Raw genomic sequence first — 20,896 nt, 5'->3', positions numbered from 1 at the left:
ACACGTGAGAGCTCATGATGGCAGAGAGCCTGGGGCTTTCTCAAGGCTAGAGTGGTAAAGGCAAACAGCAGCAGTACAGTAATGAACATCGTCAAACTAAGAAAAAGGGGGGGACCCCAGAAAAAAGGACAAACAAACAAAAAAAAGAGAAAAAGCATTACGGTCATAAACTTCCAGTTTATATTCTGTGTGAGCATACAAAGTGATGTAAAACCACACATGCTGTATGAATCTTATGGCTACACCGCTTTTTTGCCTGCCAAAAAGGAAAAAAATAGAGAGAATATCTGGTTAAGGCCTCTAGACCAACAGCACCGAAAAATGACATCAGAACTATGATGGGACTGCCACCAGTGCAGGGACACTTTAGATGTCAGAATTGTGTGGTTTGCCCCCAAGCAAGTGATTCCAAGTTCACAATCATTGGCGATAGAAATCATGTCCAACTGGGCTTTTCGAATTGTAATTCGAAAAATGTGATTTATTCAATTGAATGTTCATGTAAAAAAACATATTGGCCAAACAACTCAAGCTGTAAAACTCCGTATTCAACAACATAAATCACGGATTCGTTGCAAAACCCTTGGTGCCCCATTGGTCCAGCACTTTGTGGAAATTGGCCATGATGAGGATGAATTCAGGTGGACCGTTTTGGCAGTTATGCGTCCTCTGAATAAAACCATTTTGCAAAATACTTTGAATCGTCAGGAGGCGAGGTTCATTGAGAAATACCGGACAGCAATTGACGGCCTAAATGATAAGGATGAAATTTGGGCTTTGATACAGTAGGAGCTTTACATGAGAATCAAGATCTGGAACTTAGGGATAGCAAATGCACAAGATTTCGTTAGAAGAATACTCTACATGTACAGACACTGTGTATATATGTATACATTAATATGTGTTTTTAGATTGTGAGCCTTTATGTCTACAGGCTCTCTCCCCCTCTGCTTTTCCGCACACTAGTAGAATTTCGGTGGTTATGCCTTTGATTTATTCCCTCCTGAATATATAATTTTTCTTTCTTTTATATCTCTTACCATAAGAATTGTTTTACGTTAATCTCGTTATTATTATTATTTGTTTAGTATTTCGGTTGTACATTGTATATAGCTTTGGAGGCACCTATAATATAATGTAACCATTAGTGGATACATACCACTGATTGAGAGAGGAGCCCGTATATAATATAAAATTTATATAATATAAAAAGTTGGTCTCTGCAAACGCCCCCTTCCAATATGGCCGATCCGTTGCTCTGCTCCTGTTGGAAGCCGTTAGTCCCTTGTTTCTTTCCATTCCAGGAAATAAGTCTCCGATAGTCTTCCCCGTTATACACTCGCGTAGCGAGAGAGCTAGCACTGACAGATGCGGGTTAGAAATCAAGGAGAGGGGAGAGAGGTAAGAAAACACGACGAAGAAACGTTATGGAGTTTTATAATTTTGTATATATTTAGACGTTGCAATACCTCCGGACTTGTACTGCATTTCCGCTTGTTCATTTGTTTTCGTACCAGCGAGTAATCACGCCGGACGAATTCCTTGGAACCTTTAAATACGAACAGGGGGCCAGTAGTTGTGATGGTTGGTTTTGAAATGGATTATTTTTGTTATAGAATTGGTAGAGAGGTCGGACCCCTAGCGCCTCACTCTGTGCAAGTACAGTGCACGCACGCTTGATGTGCTGAACGGAAATACCAGCCCAAGGTTAGTCAAGCAGTTCGTTTATTTTTGGAGAGAAGCTCTCAGATATGATTGTGATAAACTCCTTTTGAGTAATTGGAGCCAAAACGTGTATATGTGATATCAGTTGGTGGGGGTATTTGAATCACCAATTTTTTATACAGAGAGTTGTATTGAGCAATTTGATTCAAAGTGTATATACGTGATATTAGTTGGTGGAGGTGTTTAAACCACCATTTTCTTCAATATAGAGAGTTGTTTGGAGATGTTCACATAGAGATACATTTAGAAAGTTTCAGGCATGAATCTTATTTGGATTTTTTTTTCACGTTATTTGGTGTTCCTTCTCTTGTGGTGGGACTTTTGGTCTGCTCTTCACGTTTGGGGTAAAGGACCTGCATATATATTGGCGAGTATAGAGGGGTTTATGTAATCTATATGTTATTTGAGTGTGTTTCTTTTTATGTAGATTGCTGCAGTTTTCCTTGTCCTGAAGAGGCCAAAAGGAATTGATTGGCTGAAACGCGACCGCGTAGACAGTTTGGTTTCACAGAGGGACCCTAAAAAATTGGAATATGCGGGGATTTAACAACTTTGCATTGCCTTTGAATATGTGGAGATATTGATTTCCTTATGCAATGTTTTGTCCCTCTGGGGTGTCCACACTATTGAAAGGTGGATCCATAATTGAAAATCGTTTTTAGGACAGTAGCGTAGTTTCGTCAAATGTACAGAGGTTTTGTTTTTGTTTTGTAAATATATGTCTTTTGTATATGCTCAACAAAAAAATGAAAAAAATGAGATGTGAATTTATACACATATGAAAGGATAATTAAAAGTGTCCTTTTTCAAAAAATATTGTTCTATTTCTCCCTCCATACCACTTTCTCTTATATTGTGTTTTCCTTACCCAAGTAATGGGAGGGTATACCCCTAGTTATCAGAATCTTGTATGAATCTTATGATCACAGAAATTGCACTATTCACCTCATGGAATTTTGCAGTGCAGCAAAGTCCGGAGTCGAAATTCGGCTACCATGCCTGAGGAAGACTCGCTTGATTCCTGGTGCTGTAATTCCGCATTATTTTGCAACAGAAGGATACACGGTGAACAGAAAATATCCATCATGGTCCCCAAGAAAAGTATTAGACCACATACCCCAACCACAGGTATTAGCTTATGCAAGACTGGCAGAAGTTAGAAGGTATATTTTCATACCATGAGTAACTCTCGTAGAACTTGGCATCTGGCTCTCCAGATAACTCTTATGGGGCAGGTGCAGTTCAGATACTTTTAAGTGTCTTCCTGGAATATGTCCCCAGTTCTCTGGCCCCAATTTGGAATGATGTGCAGCGCTTAAGAACCCGTCAAAACCCATCCAATTCTGTGGGTTGGTGCATTGTGGCATTTCCCCGAAGGTATTAGTGGTCACATCAACACAAAACTCCTCTCATTAACAACTCCAAACATACAAAGTCCAACACTAGATGGAAGAGGTATGCAAGGTATGGGGGTCTACTGATACACATGATGCAAACTATCTATGGTCTCAGGCAATACCTGAAGCCAGAAAAGGCACAGCTCACCACGCTTGGGCAATAATAAGCAGCAGTGGCACCAAGAAGTATTATTAATGTACCCATGCAGTAAGTAGTAGTAAGGCGCATGCCCTGGCCAGGGCATCTTAACACAGCCGGAGCTGTTGGGGTCCTGTGGTAGCTGCCTGGACCATGCAGTCGCAGAGGAGTACTCCCAATAAGCACCTCTGCGAAAACCCGGCAGAGCCTTCTGTTGCTCCTGTGCCCAACTCTCACCTCCCAGTGTCCGCGGGCAACGTGGAGCCTCCTATCCGCATCTATGGCTGTGGGCCCAGAGTGACATTTTCGGACTGAACTGTTGCCTACTAGGTGCCCTGCCCATAAAGATGGTGAGACTTAATCAAAGCAAGCTGTCCCCTCTTGCGCATAGGAACATTGCGTAACTCTTAGTGCCACAAATGCCTTCTACCAGTGGCCCACTGAGCTCGCTGGAAATCACTTTGGCTAGTTATTTTCGCACAATTTGAGAAGATCTTGCAAGCTGTCCTAGATTCAAGGGCCGCTAGAGTCCACAAATGATGCTGTTAACATTAAGGTTAACCTCCTTCTGGTGGATCACAGATTGTTGGTAGGGTGAGTGGATGAGATAGAAGCGTTCAATATGTTGCAGTGGTCAAAGCTGTAGGAGGTGCAATCACAGCTTAGACTTCTGCGCACAAAGGTGTTGCAGTTGCAATCCTAAGACGAATACGCGGAAGGCCCCTAAAGGCGCAACAATATCAGTCTTCGGGGTTTTCCTGAACGATCCAATAGCACTAACATAGAGCTGTTTCTGGAGGGCGTACCGCACCCTGGGGAATCCTCCGCAACCTTGATTGAGCCCACACCCAGTGATCGAAAGACTGTTGAATTATAGGGACAGATCTTCCGAACCAAGGATACGTGGCATCACAAAGGCGCTCTCATCACAGTTTTTCCAGACTACACAGCAGAGGTCCAGTAATGTCAAAATATCTACATGGCAGTAAACAGTCAGCGGCGCACACTGGACATAAAGGATGCTTAGCTCTTCCTGGCCGGGTTGCGGGTGGTGGATGGTGAAGCGGCCCAATTCTTCCAGAACCCTGAGGAGACTTCGGCTACAACAGAAGGGGGTACCACTCCCAGCAGATGATGGTGCTGCGCCCGGAGAGGGTGCGGGGAGGGGGGGGGGGGCTGCCAGAGGAGACTGAGGCCAGGTGGTTGCCCCACGATGAGGTAGGTGGCAGAGGAGTGGATACAGGTGCTCCAACATAGCAGGAACCCTTTTGAAGTGCTGGACCCAGATTGAAAGTCTGAATAGAATACTAAAACACATGCATCAGACAGCTTTGGGCATTGGGCCGAGCCTCACTCCAAGACTTACTGAAAGCCTAGGACTGTTGCTCCGTGGTACAATGTGGCTGCTGGTGCTTTCCTCACCTAGGGGGTCGCTAAGCTCTACTGTTGGTGCTGTTGAGTGGAAGTGCCTTGGTGGGCGAGAGGCCTAGTTGGCAGTGCCCAGGCCTTGCTAGTTAACTGAGGCAGCTGCACCTCATACCCTGAAGGAGATAGAGCTGCATTATGCTGTTTACCTTTTCATGTGTTTTCCTTTGTTTTATGGCATAAGATGTGTACGACGACATGCCAGGGTAGGCGTTCAAGTGGGGCTGAGTTTATTTACTTCGCTTGTAGAGCTTCATGCAGAGGTTTACTTCTTCCAGATACTGTCCTCTTTAAAGGCAAGGGGCTGGCGGGGGCCGGTCTTACACTACTACGCTGAAGGATGGTGGTGGGGGGGGGAGGGGGGGGGGGGGATGGGGAGGGAAGGAAGAGATGCGTTGTTTATATCTTGTGAGGCTCAGGAGTGGCCGTGGGTGGCTCCTCAGGGGAATCCTATCATTATCACTGTGTGCTCATGCCTGAGAACAGAAACACACAGATACCCAGATAGAATTTCTTGACATGGAATAATAGAATATTGGGGGCGTGCCGTGACATACGATATATGAATACCTCAAGCGCTGTCACATTCAGATTGCATGTTAACAGGAGACACCCGACTGCAGCGGTACATGCAAAGCACCTGCTACTCCACTTTTGCTGGGAGCCCACTTACATGGCTGGCCCAGGGGGTCAACCTACAGGTAACTGGCAGCAAAGTGGACCTGGAGGGTCGTTCTATCATCCATGTAGAGCGGCTAGATGGTAGCTCCCTGAATATAACATTCTTCTATGCAGCCAAAACAGGTTTATCTTGCTTCCTTGTGGGAGTGACTCCACTGCTGTTGCGTGATCCACTGACACCATGCATAGGGGGAGTGGGGCAACTTCAATTGTGTCTTGGCCACGCATAAGAAGAATAGTTACTTACCTGTAATCTGTGGTTCTCCAGTATTGGTGTCTTTCATAGATTCACATGCCTGAATCATTCCCAGTCGTCGGAGTGGGAGTCCCACGGTACATAAAAAAGCAATAATTATGCATATAATAACCAAAAATCCTTGGTAACATGAAACCAGGAAGTAAAGTAGCCTAAGCTACAAGGAAAAAAACACACACCTATGACTATCACAGTCATTATGTACAGTCCAAACTGCAGCCAATCAGGCGACAGCACCCACCAGAATGTTCTCCTCAGAGGCTCAGGCTCTCAGATTTTCTCGCACAGGAGTGAACCAAAGCATAATAGCCTAAAAGCCTCTGAGGGGAGGTGGGCGGGTTGCATGTGAATCTATGAAAGACACCAATACTGGAGAACCACAGATTACAGGTAAGTAAGGAATATGCTACTTACCAGTATGCATCTGTTCTTGGCATGTAGAGCTGCAGATCTATACACTGTGCATAGATCGCGATCTGGTGTTGGGCCCGGATGTTTGCAGTTTGTTTTTCCTCTTGGAAAGTCTTTGGGAGTCACGAGGTCGGTGACTCCTCCTCTGGTTAGTATTGCGCATGGGCTTCGGCTCCATCCTCAGATTGTTTTTCGCCAGCAGGGAAAGATGGAGCGTAGTGGTAACAGTAAAGAAACCCATGTGTATTGTATCTAAATAAGATAAGACTGGAACGGATACAGGTAGCCGGGGAGGCGTGTATAGATCTGCAGCTCTACATGCCAAGAACAGATGCATACTGGTAAGTAGCATATTCCGTTCGAGGCATATGAGCTGCAGATTATACACTGTGCATAGATTATATAGCAGTACCCAACCCTAGCGGCGACCACCGGCATCCGTTGCAGTTGTCTGAAACAGTGTTTTTAGTACAGCTTGGCCCACACTAGCTTGTTGCTTGGTTTGAACATCTACACAATAATGTTTTGTGAAGGTGTGTGGTGTTGACCATGTCGCTGCTTTGCAGATGTCCTCTAGTGGTATGTTCCCTAGGAAAGCCATAGAAGCCCCCATCTTCCTTGTAGAGTGGGCTTTAGGGGGAACCGATAGCGTTCGTTTTGCTTTGTGGTAGCAAATCTGTATGCATTTTCCAATCCACCTAGCTATCCCTGATTTGGAAATAGGGTTGCCTTTATGTGGTGGGGAGAAGGAAACAAATAGCTGTTTAGTTTTCCTGAAAGGTTGTGTTCTCTGGATGTAATAAAGTAAAGCCCTTTTAACGTCCAGTGTGTGTAAGGCTCTTTCCGCAACTGTTTGGGGTTGCGAGAAAAAGACTGGTAATTCTACCGACTGGTTTAAATGGAATGGAGAAATCACTTTGGGTAGAAATTTGGGATTGGTGCGGAGTACAACCTTGTTGTAATGCATCTGAAGAAAAGGTTCCTGTATAGTGAGTGCTTGTATTTCACTAACTCTTCTGAGGGAAGTGATGGCCACTAGAAAAGCTGTCTTCCATGTGAGGAATTGCAGCTCGCACTTATGTAATGGTTCAAAAGGGGGTCCCATTAACCGTGTGAGGACTATATTGAAGTTCCAAACAGGTGAGGGTGGCACTCTGGGTGGAATTACTCTTTTGAGGCCTTCCATAAAGGCTTTGATGGCAGGCACTTTGAAAAGTGAGAGGTGCTGCCTGTTTTGTAAATAGGCAGCAATTGCAGCAAGGTGTAACCGAATGGAGGTATATGCTAGGTTACACCTTTGTAAATGGAGTAAACAACATATAATGTGTTGTATGGATACATTTAAGGGATTGATTGTGTTGTTGTGGCAGTAAACAACAAATCTTTTCCACTTTGCTGCATAGCACGCCCTGGTAGTAGGGCGTCTAGCTTCCCTGATAATGTTCGTGCAATCAGGGGGAAGGTTAAGGTATCCGAATTCTAGGACCTCAGGAGCCAGATCGCAAGGTTGAGTTGAGCTGGGTCCGGGTGCCTGATCTCTCCATGGTTCTGGGTTAGGAGGCATGGTGAGAGGCGTAGCTTTTGGTGTGGTACTACCGAGAGTTCCAGCAGTGTGGTGTACCACAGTTGTCTGGCCCATGTTGGAGCTACTAGGATCAGAGTTAGGGAATGCTGCTGTAGCTTTCGCACCACTAATGGAATTAGTGGGAGAGGTGGAAAAGCGTGTGCAAATTTGTTTGACCAGTTCATCCATATCGCATTCCCTTCGGACAATGGGTGTGGATATCGGGCGGCGAAGCTTGGGCATTTTTTGTTTTCGTGGGTGGCGAATAGGTCTATGTGTGGATGCCCCCACTTCTGAAAGAACGGGTGAAGAACTTGTGGGTGAAGTTCCATAAACACTCTTGCTGGGAGAGTGTTGTGATAGGAATTTTTGACGCAGTGCCTGTATTTTTGCAATCCTGGCAGGGTTGGTATAGGCTATGGCCTTTGAGGTGTCTATGGTGGCACCGAGATATTGTTTTGTGTGTGATGGTACCAGGTGGGATTTTTGATGGTTCACCGTGAAGCCTAGCTGAAGTAGTTGGACTGTAGCGGCGGTATGTTGCACACATTGTTGGTAGGACGTGGCTTTTATCAGCCAATCGTCCAGATAGGGGAAGACGTGAATGTGCTGTCTTTGGAGGTGTGCAGCCACTACTGCCAGGCACTTGGTGAACACCCTTGGTGCTGTTGTTACCCCGAACGGGAGCACCTTGAACTGGTAGTGTTGTCCGTCTACCACAAACCTGAGGTACTTTCTGTGAGATTGGTGTACTGGGATGTGAAAGTACGCGTCTTTTAAGTCCAGAGTGGTTGGAAAGTCGTTCTGGGAGAGAAGTGGAAGAACCTGTTGGAGGGTTACCATGTGAAAATGGTCCGTATGAATGTAAGTGTTTAGAGGTCTGAGATCCAAGATAGGTCGTAGGGTCTCGTCTGTCTTTGGAATTAGAAATTACAGGGAGTAGACCCCTAAATTTTGTTGATTTATGGGGACCTGCTCTATTGCTCCTTTTTGCAGGAGAGAGCTCACCTCTTGTGTTAGTAGCGCAGTATGTTCTTGCAACATAGGGCGGTGCCTGGGTGGAATGTTGGGGGATGTAGATGTAAATTCTAGGCAATACCCTGACTGAATAATTAATGTCACCCATCTGTCTGAGGTGATTGTCTCCCAGACGTGAAGGAAATGTCGCAGTCTGCCTCCGACCGCAGTGGAATGGTATGGAGGGAGCGGGGGAAAGTCATTGGGCAGGAGGTGTGGCAGAGCGGGCGTTATTTGTTTTGCCTCTGCCCTTATTATTATTGCCTCTGTATCCGCCTCTTTGATAACCCTTTGTGAAGGTAGACTGAGGAGGGGATTTATATGACGTGGATGCACTGTCCGAGGAGTAGCCTCTGCCCGTGCACCAAAAGGAAGAACGGCGAAAGGAGCGCCTGGGAGTCTGTGTTTGTAGGGCTCCCATAGATTTCGCCGTGTCTATCTTTTTTCATTTTTTCCAGGGCTTCATCTACTTTAGGACCAAATAGATGATCTTGGTCGAATGGGTGATTTAGTATAGAGGCTTGAACCTCTGGTTTAAACCCTGAAACCCTGAGCCAGGCATGGCGACGGAGAAGGACACTGGTGTTTATGGCCCTGGAGGCTGTATCTGCTGCATCTAGGGCACATCGTATCGAGGTATTGGTTATTGTTTTTCCCTCTTGAATAAGTTCATTAGCCCTAGCCTTGTACTTTTCAGGGAGATGGTGCATGATGGTCTCTAGCTCATCATAGTGCGCCCTGTCGTATCGGGCCAACAGTGCTTGCGTATTGGCAATACGCCATATATTGGCCGCTTGTGACGCAGTGCGCTTCCCTGACGCATCTAGGAGCTTGGACTCTTTGTCGAGTGGGGGGCGCCTCGCCTGACGCCTGAGAATTGGAGCGCTTCCTGGCTGTAGATACCACTAGGGAATCTAATGGTGCAGGACCCTTAATGTAAGAAGGGTCTGTAGGGGCGGCTTTGTACTTCTTTTCTATTCGAGGGTTTAGGACCCTAGCCCTGACTGGGTCTTTAAAAATCTCGGGGGCATGTTTAATGACGCCCTTTAACATAGGTAGAATGGCAGTGGACCTATGTGTATCATCAAAAGTGTCTAGGAGGAAGTCCTCCTCCACTGGGTCGGTATGTAACTCCACCCCGTGGTAGTGTGCCGCCCGTTGTAACAAGTGGTGAAAACCCAAGGAATCTTCAGGAGGGGATGGCCTAGATGGATAAAGGTCATCCTGTGCGACATCTGGGATGTCCGGATTGTTATAATCATCCCATGGGTCTGGAGATCCAGTAGGGGTGGGATCTTGTGGCACATCTGCTGGATCATAGTAAGGGTCCCCCAAATCGTCTGGGACAGGAGACAAGGTGGGGGAACGATGAGGTGGAAGGGGTGGAGGTGGAGAGGGTGGAGGAGGTAGTTGAGGTGGGGAAGGCACCCTGAAAGGAGAGGTAGCAATGTCCTTTCTCTTTGGAGGTGGAGGTGGAGCCGGCTTGTCCAAGTGTCTCTTTTTTGACAATGTCAAGTGTCCAGTGTTTGGATCCTTGGTGAGGGTTTTTTGCAAAGGATCCGGTGTGAAGAGCTCCTGTGACACCGGTTGTTCGGTCGGCGTCACATGCAAGGGATGACCATTGTCTCCCTGTTTACTCTAGTGGAACACCTCATCATCACTATTCACCACACTGAAGATGTGATAGGCATCCCCTTTGGGGGTCAACTGCACAAGATTACTTTACTTGCCGACAATCTTCTGCTCAAACACAAGGAGATGATGGACGGAGTACTGAAACCTTTCAGACACTCGTCCCCAGCCACAGATCTGAGTTGAATCCATCATCGTTCTTTAGCTCACTTCACCACCCCAGTTTAGACCCAACTATATGCAAATCAGTCTTGACCCTGTGCCTCATGGGAACAGTCCAGCCGAACTGCCAAGCCAGGTCTTCCCTGGACCGAACAACCATCCTGGGAACGGTTTAGGGGTAACACCCCTCATCAGCCAGGTGAGCTTGACTCCAGTGACAAAGTGAGCATTATTAGCAGACATAAACACAATACACAGATATGCAATGTCCTATTTTTCACTTTTAAAATTAGTGAAAGAAATGCACCCCACCTAGTCTGACAGAAGATAGTTTCCATAATATCAAAAGATAATCTACCCCTCTAAAAAAAATGTAGATAGAAAATGAAAACCAAAAATGTTTTTAGTGACCAACTTAGGGACCAAAGTGGGTCCCTTGCTCACTGTGCCACTGGATTCATGCTAGCCTGGCTGATGAGGGGTATTACCCCGAAACCAGTCCCAGGATGCTTGTTTCTGGTCAAGGGAGGTCCCAGCTTGGCAGTCTGGGTTGGACTGTTCCCATGAAGAACAGGGTCAAGACTGATTTGCATATGGCTGGATCCAAACTGGGGTGTGTAGTGAGCAAAAGAATGATGGAGTTAACCCAGATCTCTCGACTGGGGGTGAATGTTTGATTCATGCAGCATTCCATCCATTATTTGTTAATGCAGCACACAACTCATAGTGAAGTCAGCCAATGGCAGACGTGGGTGGAGCAAGAATGTGAATGACACCAACCACAGACTAATGGATGACGTCTGACTGAAATCCTGGTTACGTAGCTATGTTATACACACAACTTTCCTATCATTAAAAAGGTCTTGGCCTAAAAAAAATGTGAGTCTGCCATTAGCTGCAAGCCTCTTGCCTTTGAGAAAAATGGAAAGGCAGAAAACAAGGAAAGAAAGAAAGAAAAGAAAGAAAGAAAAGAAAGAAAGAAAAGAAAGAAAGAAAAGAAAGAAAGAAAACAAAGAAAGAAAACAAAGAAAGAAAGAAAGAAAGAAAGCAAGAAAGAAAGAAAGCAAGCAAGCAAGCAAGCAAGCAAGCAAGCAAGCAAGCAAACAAACAAAAGCAGAAACAAGCCAAGAAAGAAACAGGTCAAGAAAGAAAGGCAGTAATAAGTCAAGAAGGAAATGTCAGGAAAGAAAGAAAGAAATGAGTGAAGAAAGGAAAGAAAGAAGGCAGTCCAAAATTAATTTACAACAGCAATGGCAGGAGATGGCATCTAATAAAGATGGAATGTGCCCGGTGTTCACATCTGCAGCGGACTGCTATCACATCAGGCTGTAAACAGAAAGGACTGACTAAAGTAATTATAAAGTAAAAGCAAAAACACTGGCACTGAAGGGAACTAGCTTGTGTGCAGAAGTGCTCCTTGTAAAAGAGCAATGCAGTGAAAGTGAAATTAACCAGAAAGTTAAGTAGGCTGCCCCACTGCCCCATGCATAGTAGGTGAAAGCAAAATGTTAACACAAAATCAGACCAACGGATGGAGAGGAGGCTGAGAGCCCCTAAATGCAAGTATAATATACATATTTTAGTAAAATTTATCACAAGACCAAAAAAAAAAAAAGACAATTTACTTCTCTTGTGAAACAACCAGAACACAATCACATGTAAATTAATCAACATCTATCAATGGCTGGTGAAAGGATCAGATTACCTGTTTATTTCATTCAACATTTCATTTTCTATTTTAGACTTCTCTTCATAGCTTATATTCTCATACCCATGTTGGAACTCTGCCAGGTAACTAGAGATGAAATGGATCTGACAAATAGAATAAAAACAATTGCAAGAGTCAGTGCATTCAATTCCACACAGCAGAACTTGCAGATGACAGCTAAGGCAGTTTCCATCACATTTTGAATTTTAATCGCTTATAAGATAAACCCCAGAAAGATGATCTATTTTTGTGAGACCTAGTAAACGCACATCTTGTTAGAACAATTCTCTCCTTAGACCTGTTAAAAAAGGCAATATTTACCTGCAATTTTCTATAGTAAATAAAGGCCCAGAGCTGAGAACCAGCAATCTGAATCACATTAAATTGTGCATAACAATAGTCCTTGGCTTAAGACTGTTAACAGCCACTTAAATTAGTCCCAAGAAACAAACAGGAGGATGTGGCTTGGGGGCTGGTGGGAACCTGGATAAGAACTAAATATACATTTTCTACTGGCGGTCGGCAGTAGATAGTTAGGACCTATTTTCCATAGGAAATCCGCAACATTCTATTTGGAATAACATTGGCGCCGGTTGACTAATCCTCACGAAAGTTTCCAAACTTTTGGCCAGCTCCGCTCCGCTCCTACCCTGAAAGTTTTGCAGTGATCCGTCAAACGGGGGCCGAGAAACAAGGGGGTCCCAAAACGCGTTTTCACCATGCAATTTCCAATAGGATCTGTTGTCGCACCTACAGCCCGAACCGCTGAACGGAATGACACCAAATTTGGCAAAGAGGTAGTCCTCAGTTCGGACTCGTGCCTTTTGCATATATGGTGTGAATCTGTTGAGTAGTTCCTGAGAAAATTAGGGTAAAAAAGTTGGTGATATCTATGGTCGCGGACCGTACCCCAACCCTCCCCGAACCGAGCGCGCACCTTCCCGATCGCGCGCTGAATGCTAATTGGCTGTCGAGTGTCTCTCTACATTCCAAACCAGGAACTGTTGGTGGCCATTTTCTGCCTCGGTAGAAGCGAGGCTAAAGATGCAAGGGGAATAAGTGTGTAAAACATATAAAGGGGGCAGAGTGGAAATACTCTGACCCTCTAGAGGTGCTTAAGGGGACCCAGAAGGACCCCCTGGGGCCCCCTTTAATCCAACGCGCCAACGCGCATCCTATCGCGTTGGATGGACGGATTCTCTCGCGGTGGGTGCGCGGATCCACGGCAACTTTTTTTGAAAAACGACAAGAAATCATTGGTTGTATGACAACTTTCTACACTGAAAGGTAGGGTGTATATTTCTGTTTTTTAAATGTATGATTGTTATTGGTTAACAAAAACAGATTGTAAGGAACATTATATATGATCAGCTGATATGTTGAAAAGTCAAGCACACTTCCTGTCTTGTGTAGGAACATTGTGTGCTGAACTTGTGACCTGTGAGCTCAGTGCAGTGTTCCATGACCGGTTTCTATGGTAAGAGGCAGAAGGCAGATTGGGGGGGGGGAAGGGTTGAAATGTATTTCAGTTGGAAAGGGTTGAAATGTTTAACCAATAGAAATGTGTGTTTGCTTTTGAGTTTATGTGCGAAGGATTGGGATTTGATGTTTACATGTATGTGTGTGGAAAATGAAAGGGAAACTTTTTCATTCTTTGCTTTTGCTGAGAGGTGCACAGTGCAGAGATTCTGTAAAAGAAAATATGGTGAGTGATTGATATACTTCTTAATCTACAAAAGAACTTGAAAGATGAGTTATTTAATTGTGAGGGGATGTATGTAGACTATTTTGATTTTAATCAGACTTATGTATTTTTCCTGCTAGTGTAGGGAGTACTTTTTTTTTCTCTACAATGTGTGTGCATGTAGAAACCATTCTGTGATAAGCATTTGTGTTTTTCATGTATTTGTAAACTGATAACTGTGCAGTTTTTATATTTTGGTAGAATTAGAAACCAGTTTATGAATTTGTGAAACGAGTTATGTTATGTTTCTATACTAAAATGTAGTACTACTTCTAGATGAAGAAATATATTTTGGTATAGTGCAAGGGATAGTGTTGTTTGTCTAGAATAACACAGTGAGTGTGTGCAATTGGGAACCACTGTGAGAGAAGCATTTGGTAACATCGTGTATTTGCTGACAGATAACGGTTTTAAAACCTGTCATGTTGTGATCTCATGTTGTCAAGTTTTAGTAGCATTAGAAGCTAGTCTTTACTTATGCATTGATAAAATGAGTCAGGGTTTGACACTAAGGTGCAGTACCATGTACTATTCTGTTCACTGTGGCAGAACTGAAAATTTAAAAGTTTTACCTAAGCACTGTCCTAGAAGTAGTCTGATTAGTCAGTTTCTAAGTACCAAATAGACTGCTTCAAATGTCTATGCAGTATGCATGTAGTGTTCTAACATACTATACACTTGTCTTTTACACCTTCAATTCCCTAGTCAGTATCCATACACTTCCCGGAAACATCCTGTCACTTCCTTTGCAGTCCTCTAGAGACCCATTCAACAGCATGTACTAATCCATTCACTGCGCCAAACCCTAATAAATTCACCCAGGCACTCTCCTTGCAGTACTCGGATCATTCAGTCAGTACCCAAGTACTCATCCAGTGACCCAGGCCGTAGTATATGGACTGCTTCAACCCCTTATCCACTATGCATGCAGTCCTCTAACCACCTACACAATTGTCTCTCAACTTCAATTCCCTAGTCAGTATCCATACACTTCCAGGAAATACCCTGTCACTCCCTTTGCAGTCCTCTAGTGACCCATTCAGCACCATGTACTAATCCATTCACTGTGCTAAAACCCAAACACTTATAAATTCACCAAGATACTATCTTTGCAGTACTCTAATCATTCAGTCAGTGCCTAAGTATTCATACACTGAGCCAGGCCTTAGCACATGGACTGCTTCAAACCCCTATGCACTATGCATGCAGTCTTCTAACCACCTAGACACTTGTCTTTCACACTTTCAATTTCCTAGTCAGTATCCATACAGTCCAGCACTTGTGACTGCCTTTGCACTCCTCTAGTGACCCATTCAGTACCAATTACTAATCCATTCCCTGTCCGAAAAGCCTAGCACTTATAAATTCACCTAGGCACTCTCCTTGCTGTACTCTAATCATTCAGTCAGTACCCAAGTAGTCATGCAGTGAACCAGGCCTCATTACATGGACTGCTTTAAAGGCCTATGCAGTCCTCTAATCACCTACACAGTTGTGTTTCACACCTTCAATTCCCTAGTTAGTATTCATACTTTTCTAGCAAACACCCTGTCACTCACCCAGTGTGTCTCCTTATAGTACTGTAATCATTTAGTCAGTTAGCATGTAGTCTTTTAGTGAGGTAGGCTTTAGGGCATGAACTGCTTCAAAGTAGTATGCACTATGCATGTAGTGTTTTAACAATCGTCACACTTGTGGTTCAGGGCTATAGTTTCTTAGTCAGTTTTTATATAACATGTGTTTGTACAGTAATGGAATAGTATATATACACATTTATTTATGATTCTTTTTTACAGATACAGAACAGGAGTGTTTCTCATCTGTTTGCACTCTTCTCGTGCAAGATTGTTTGGATGAAGGGTCCTTCGGTGTTTCATCATACTTGCTGGGCCGCACGAGTATTTTTTGTTAGGATCCCCTCGTAACAGAACTCTTTGGCAAATCTTGAGAATGAAGAAGGTGGCATTGGTCTTGGTTTGCCCCTTGGAAAAAGTTTAAAATTTCTTCACCACCGAAGAAAAACGCTGTGGGCGTGGTGCCTTCTGCAAAAAATTACTCAGATTCGGTAAATATTTTAAAGCGGCAACATTTACAGTTTTTGTAAGTTAAACGTATAAAATTTTGTTAGCTGTATACATTTTATATATCTGTGATTTGTTTCTTGTGGTATTTTGTTGAGAATACCATCTTGTTTTTTTTTTAACAATCTTTCTGATTTTCCAGGTCTGTCGTCGACATCCATGGTCCCCACAGGAGTGTTCCGCCTTGTTGTTTTGTATTATTGTTGTTACATTTTGTTTATTAGTTTATTGTTTATATTTATGTTAATATAAAAATAAAGTTTGAAAATAGTTTATCGTTTATATATTTATTATTATAAAAAATAAAGTTTGAGGTCATTTGAGAGGTCATCAGTGATGTCATCAGTGATGTCATCAGTGATGTCACTGACCATGTCATGAGTGATGTAATATGTGACGTCATCAGCAGTGCATTGCGGGGGCGCGAGTTATAGTTAGCTGAACTAACTATAACAGGGGAATTTCTAGGGTTTTGTACAAGGGAAATGTCCAGCTAACTATAACACCCCTGAAACCTATGGTTTTTTCAGTGAATTTCTAAGGTTTTTTAAATGCCAATTCCTAACTATAACGCCCCTGAAACCTTTGTTTTTTTCAGTGAATTTCAAAGGTTTTTTAAATGCCCATTCCTAACTATAACGTGCATGAAACCTATGGTTTTTTCAGTGAATATATTATATATCAAGACCAGACTCCCTTACTTGAAAGAAGCTCGAGCACACACGGGTCACCAGGAAAAGTGATCATTTATTTTGGCATACGGCATGACGCGTTTCGTCATGAAACTGACTTTCTCAAATGCCACCAAACAAGTCAGTGCTTTCCAAACCCACATTTCAAGTACCATGTCCCACTACGATTGGTTGAGACAATGATGACAGGCTAGCGAGGGGAGTGTCCCGAACTCGGAGCTCCGAGTCCGTGAGGGGCAGAAACATCAGCGTCAGTACTTCCCTGGTGGGCGGTCTCTGCTCCTTCTCCACGCCTTGCCTGGATCTCTTTGTGGGTGGCGAACAGTTCTCCGGGATCCTCACCCCACCGCTGTTATCCCACTTTTGGCTTATGAATCCCACTTGGGTAAGTAGAATCCCTCTGTATAATAACAGTCCCAAACAGTGCTGGTTTGCGGAATGAAGCGGCGGTTCCAAAATGTTTTTAGACTCCCACAAATTGCCACTGGTCCACCAAACTACTTCTGGGGTGGGCGCTCATAGGTGCTCGTGGCCGCACCAAAACATCAAGACCAGACTCCCTTACTTGAAAGAAGCTTGAGCACACACGGGTCACCAGGAAAAGTGCTCATTTATTTTGGCATACGGCATGACGCGCTTCGTCATGAAACTGACTTTCTCAAATGCCGCCAAACAAGTCAGTGCTTTCCAAACCCACATTTCAAGTACCATGTCCCACTACGATTGGTTGAGACAATGATGACAGGCTAGCGAGGGGAGTGACCGAACTCGGAGCTCCGAGTCCGTGAGGGGCAGAAACGTCAGCGTCAGTACTTCCCTGGTGGGCGGTCTCTGCTCCTTCTCCACGCCTTGCCTGGATCTCTTTGTGGGTGGCGAACAGTTCTCCGGGATCCTCACCCCACCGCTGTTATCCCACTTTTGGCTTATGAATCCCACTTGGGTAAGTAGAATCCCTCTGTATAATAACAGTCCCAAACAGTGCTGGTTTGCGGAATGAAGCGGCGGTTCGGCGTTTCCAAAATGTTTTTAGACTCCCACAAATTGCCACTGGTCCACCAAACTACTTCTCATTTTGGCATACGGCATGACGCGTTTCGTCATGCCGTATGCCAAATTGCCGAAACTGACTTTCTCAAATGCCGCCAAACAAGTCAGTGCTTTCCAAACCCACATTTCAAGTACCATGTCCCACTACGATTGGTTGAGACAATGATGACAGGCTAGCGAGGGGGGTGTCCCGAACTCGGAGCTCCGAGTCCGTGAGGGGCAGAAACATCAGCGTCAGTACTTCCCTGGTATTATATATATATATATATATATATATATATATATATATATATATATACATGCATACATACATACACACACACACACTATATATATACACACACACACACACAAACTATATATACATAGATGTGTATCCCTGTAGTGACGTGTCAGATGATTGTGAGACTGGGATGGTCCTGGTGGAACCCCTTTCATCGAATGAGGACGCTGCATTCACCACCTTTGGGATTCCTTTATTCACTGAGGGAGAGGGATTGTGTCCTAGCGATTTGAACTCTGTGACCACTGACCAATGCCTGCTGGAGAAGTCGCATTTGCAACCTGGCATTGGGGACGATGAAGATGCAGGATGCCATGGATCCCAGTAGCAAGGATGCTTGAGTGGCGGTGGAATAAAGTGTGCCGAGGAGAGTGCGCCATTTGTTGCTGATGGAGGATAACCTCTCCTCCACAGGACACACTTTTGCATCTGCGGTACCCAAAATGGCACCCAGGTATTGAAATCTTTGAGTTGGATTGAGAATTAACTTTTTGTAATTGACTTGCAGGCCCAAGTGACCTAGCATTTGAATGCACCATTTGAGGTATTATTTATTTATTATTTATTTTTTAAGTTTGTAAGGCGATACAGCTACGCAAAAAGGGTTTCCCGGCGCCGAGACACAGCATAAGGATGTCAGGAGAATTTACTGGCTATTCTTGTTATTGTTCGAATAGCCAGGTCTTGACGTGCCTTCTGAACCTGACAGGGTTTTCCTCCTTTCGAATGAAGGGAGGGAGTGCATTCCAGAGGGATGGTACAAGGTGGGCGAAAGATCTGCCTCCCATTCTTGCCAATTTAAATCTTGGTACACAGAAGTTGGCAGCTGATTGCGAGCGAAGATTACGCTTGGGAGTATAGGGGTGAGCCAGAGCTAGAAGGTATTTGGGTGCAGTACCTGCTTTGATTCTGAACATGTAGTTCAGGGCTTTAAAACGGATTCTGATTTCTACCCTGAGCCAGTGGAGTTCCCGACAGTAGCTCGAGACTCCGGAATTTTTAAGGATTCTGCACAGTAGTCGGACTGCAGCGTTCTGGACAAGTTGTAGTCGACTGACTACCGCTTTATTTGAGCCAAGGTACAGAATGTTGCCGTAGTCAAGCAGTGATGTTATGAGGGCATTGACTACGGTCTTTTGAGTGGAAGAGTGCAGCATCCAAATGATTTTCCTCAGCCATTTGATGATGGTAAGGCATAGGCCGACAACTTTGTTGGCCTGTTGGCTCATGGAGAGGGAGCTATCCAAGATGACTCCCAGGTTACAAACTTGAGTCACTGGGGTAGGAAAATTACCAATCTGGTTTGGCCAGTGTGAAGGATTCCAAAGATCTTGACGTTTTCCTAAGAGAAGAATCTCTGTCTTGTCTCCATTGAGCTTTAATTGGTTTCTTGTCATCCAATTAAGGAGGTTTTGAAGCCCTGATTTGAGGAGAGATGGGGATGTCGGACAGGATTCCGATAGGGAGAATATAATTTGGGAATCGTCGGCATAGGTCATGAGGGTAAGTCCAGATTTTTCAGCTAAGTCAGCTAGGGGTCTGAGGTAAAGATTAAAAAACAGGGGACTCAATATAGATCCCTGTGGCACGCCGTGGGGGGCATTGAAGGTGTCGGAACAGGCCAGTGAGGATGTTATTTGGAAAGTCCGTTCCGCCAGGAAGGATCGAATCCAGTTAAGCGCCTTTCCACGGACACCATTTCTGTATAATGCCTTGATGAGAGTTTCGTGGGATATAGTGTCAAAGGCCGCACTCAGATCTAAAAGCACGAGCGCGACCGTCTGACCTTTATCGAGGAGATTCCGGATGTGTTCCGTAACTCCTAGAAGGGTGGTTTCTGTCGAGAAACCAGCCCGAAAACCCGATTGTGAGGGGTGCAAAAGCGAGTTTTCTTCGGCAAAGGTGGATAGGACCGAGTGGACGTGTCTCTCCAAGCATTTGGAGAAGGCAGGGAGCAGGGATATGGGTCTGTAGTTGGCTGGACTTTCCGGATTTGCTGTGGGCTTTTTTAGCAATGGCGTTATCATGGCGTGTTTCCAGAGGGTCGGGACTGTAGAAAGTTCAAATGAGGAGTTAAGCGTATCTACGATGATTTCCAGGGAGCGATCGTCCAGTTGTTTAATTATTTTAATCGGGATAGGATCCCTGGGGGAGCCGGACTTCATGTTCTTAAAAATGGTTTTCAGTATATCTACCGAAAAGGGAGGCCAGGCTTCCAGGGTATTTTCACAGGAGGGAGCATGTTCCGAGTCAGAAAAAGGGGGTGGTTCATTATTGTTGGTATTAATGTCCCTGATGATTTTCTCGATTTTTTCAGTAAAGAAACATGCTAGATCTTGGCATTGTTGAGTGTTCAGTGGGGGAGCCGAGGCTGTGGTTTGTGCGCCTGCTAGTTCTTGGACTATATTGAACAAAGTTTTCGGCTTATTTGTTGCTTCCGTGATAGTATTAGAAACGAATGAGGCTCGTGCTTTTGCACAGGCAGTATGATATAAATTCCTGGCTTCATGGTAGGTCATTTTTGCGTCAGGGGCGTAGTCTTTTCGCCATTGACGCTCAAGTGCCTTGCATTTCGATTTTTCAGTTTTTAAAAAGTCATTGAACCATGGGGCAGGGTGGCGGTGTCTATTTCCTTTGATATGAGGGGTGGGTAAACAGTGATCAGCAGCGTCGCTGAGCAATTTGTGAGTAGCTACCGCTAGGCTGTCCATGTTGTGACCGTTTCTAGGAGGGTTTTCATGGAGTGCTGAATTTAGTTTTGCCAAGTCCAGTAGCTTCCAGTTTTTCCTGGACGTAGCTGGAAAGTCAGATTGCATAGTGGAGGTAGATGGGAGATTTATGCTGAATTTTATTAAATGATGGTCAGACCAACAAATGGGAGTGGTGTTATGCCATTGTAGCTCGTTGATATTGGAGATAATGGGGTCGAGCA

At 44.5% G+C, this 20,896-nt stretch overlaps 1 protein-coding gene across 1 annotated transcript in view; it reads right to left on the bottom strand.

Annotated features, from left to right (window-relative positions):
• LOC146860837 (choline kinase alpha-like) overlaps window positions 1-20,896 on the bottom strand; it is a 190,468-nt gene that overhangs the window by 29,798 nt on the left and 139,774 nt on the right. Inside the window, exon 10 of the mRNA XM_085644801.1 lies at window positions 12,115-12,221. Coding sequence (XP_085500927.1) covers window positions 12,115-12,221 — 107 coding nt within the window. The remainder of the gene's footprint in view (window positions 1-12,114; window positions 12,222-20,896) is intronic.

This window comes from Triturus cristatus, chromosome 3_1 (genome assembly GCF_964204655.1).
Source record: "Triturus cristatus chromosome 3_1, aTriCri1.1, whole genome shotgun sequence".
NCBI classification, from domain to species: Eukaryota; Metazoa; Chordata; class Amphibia; order Caudata; family Salamandridae; genus Triturus; species Triturus cristatus.
The sequence above is the reverse complement of the archived record's forward strand: the minus strand, read 5'-3'. Positions and strand labels throughout refer to the sequence as shown.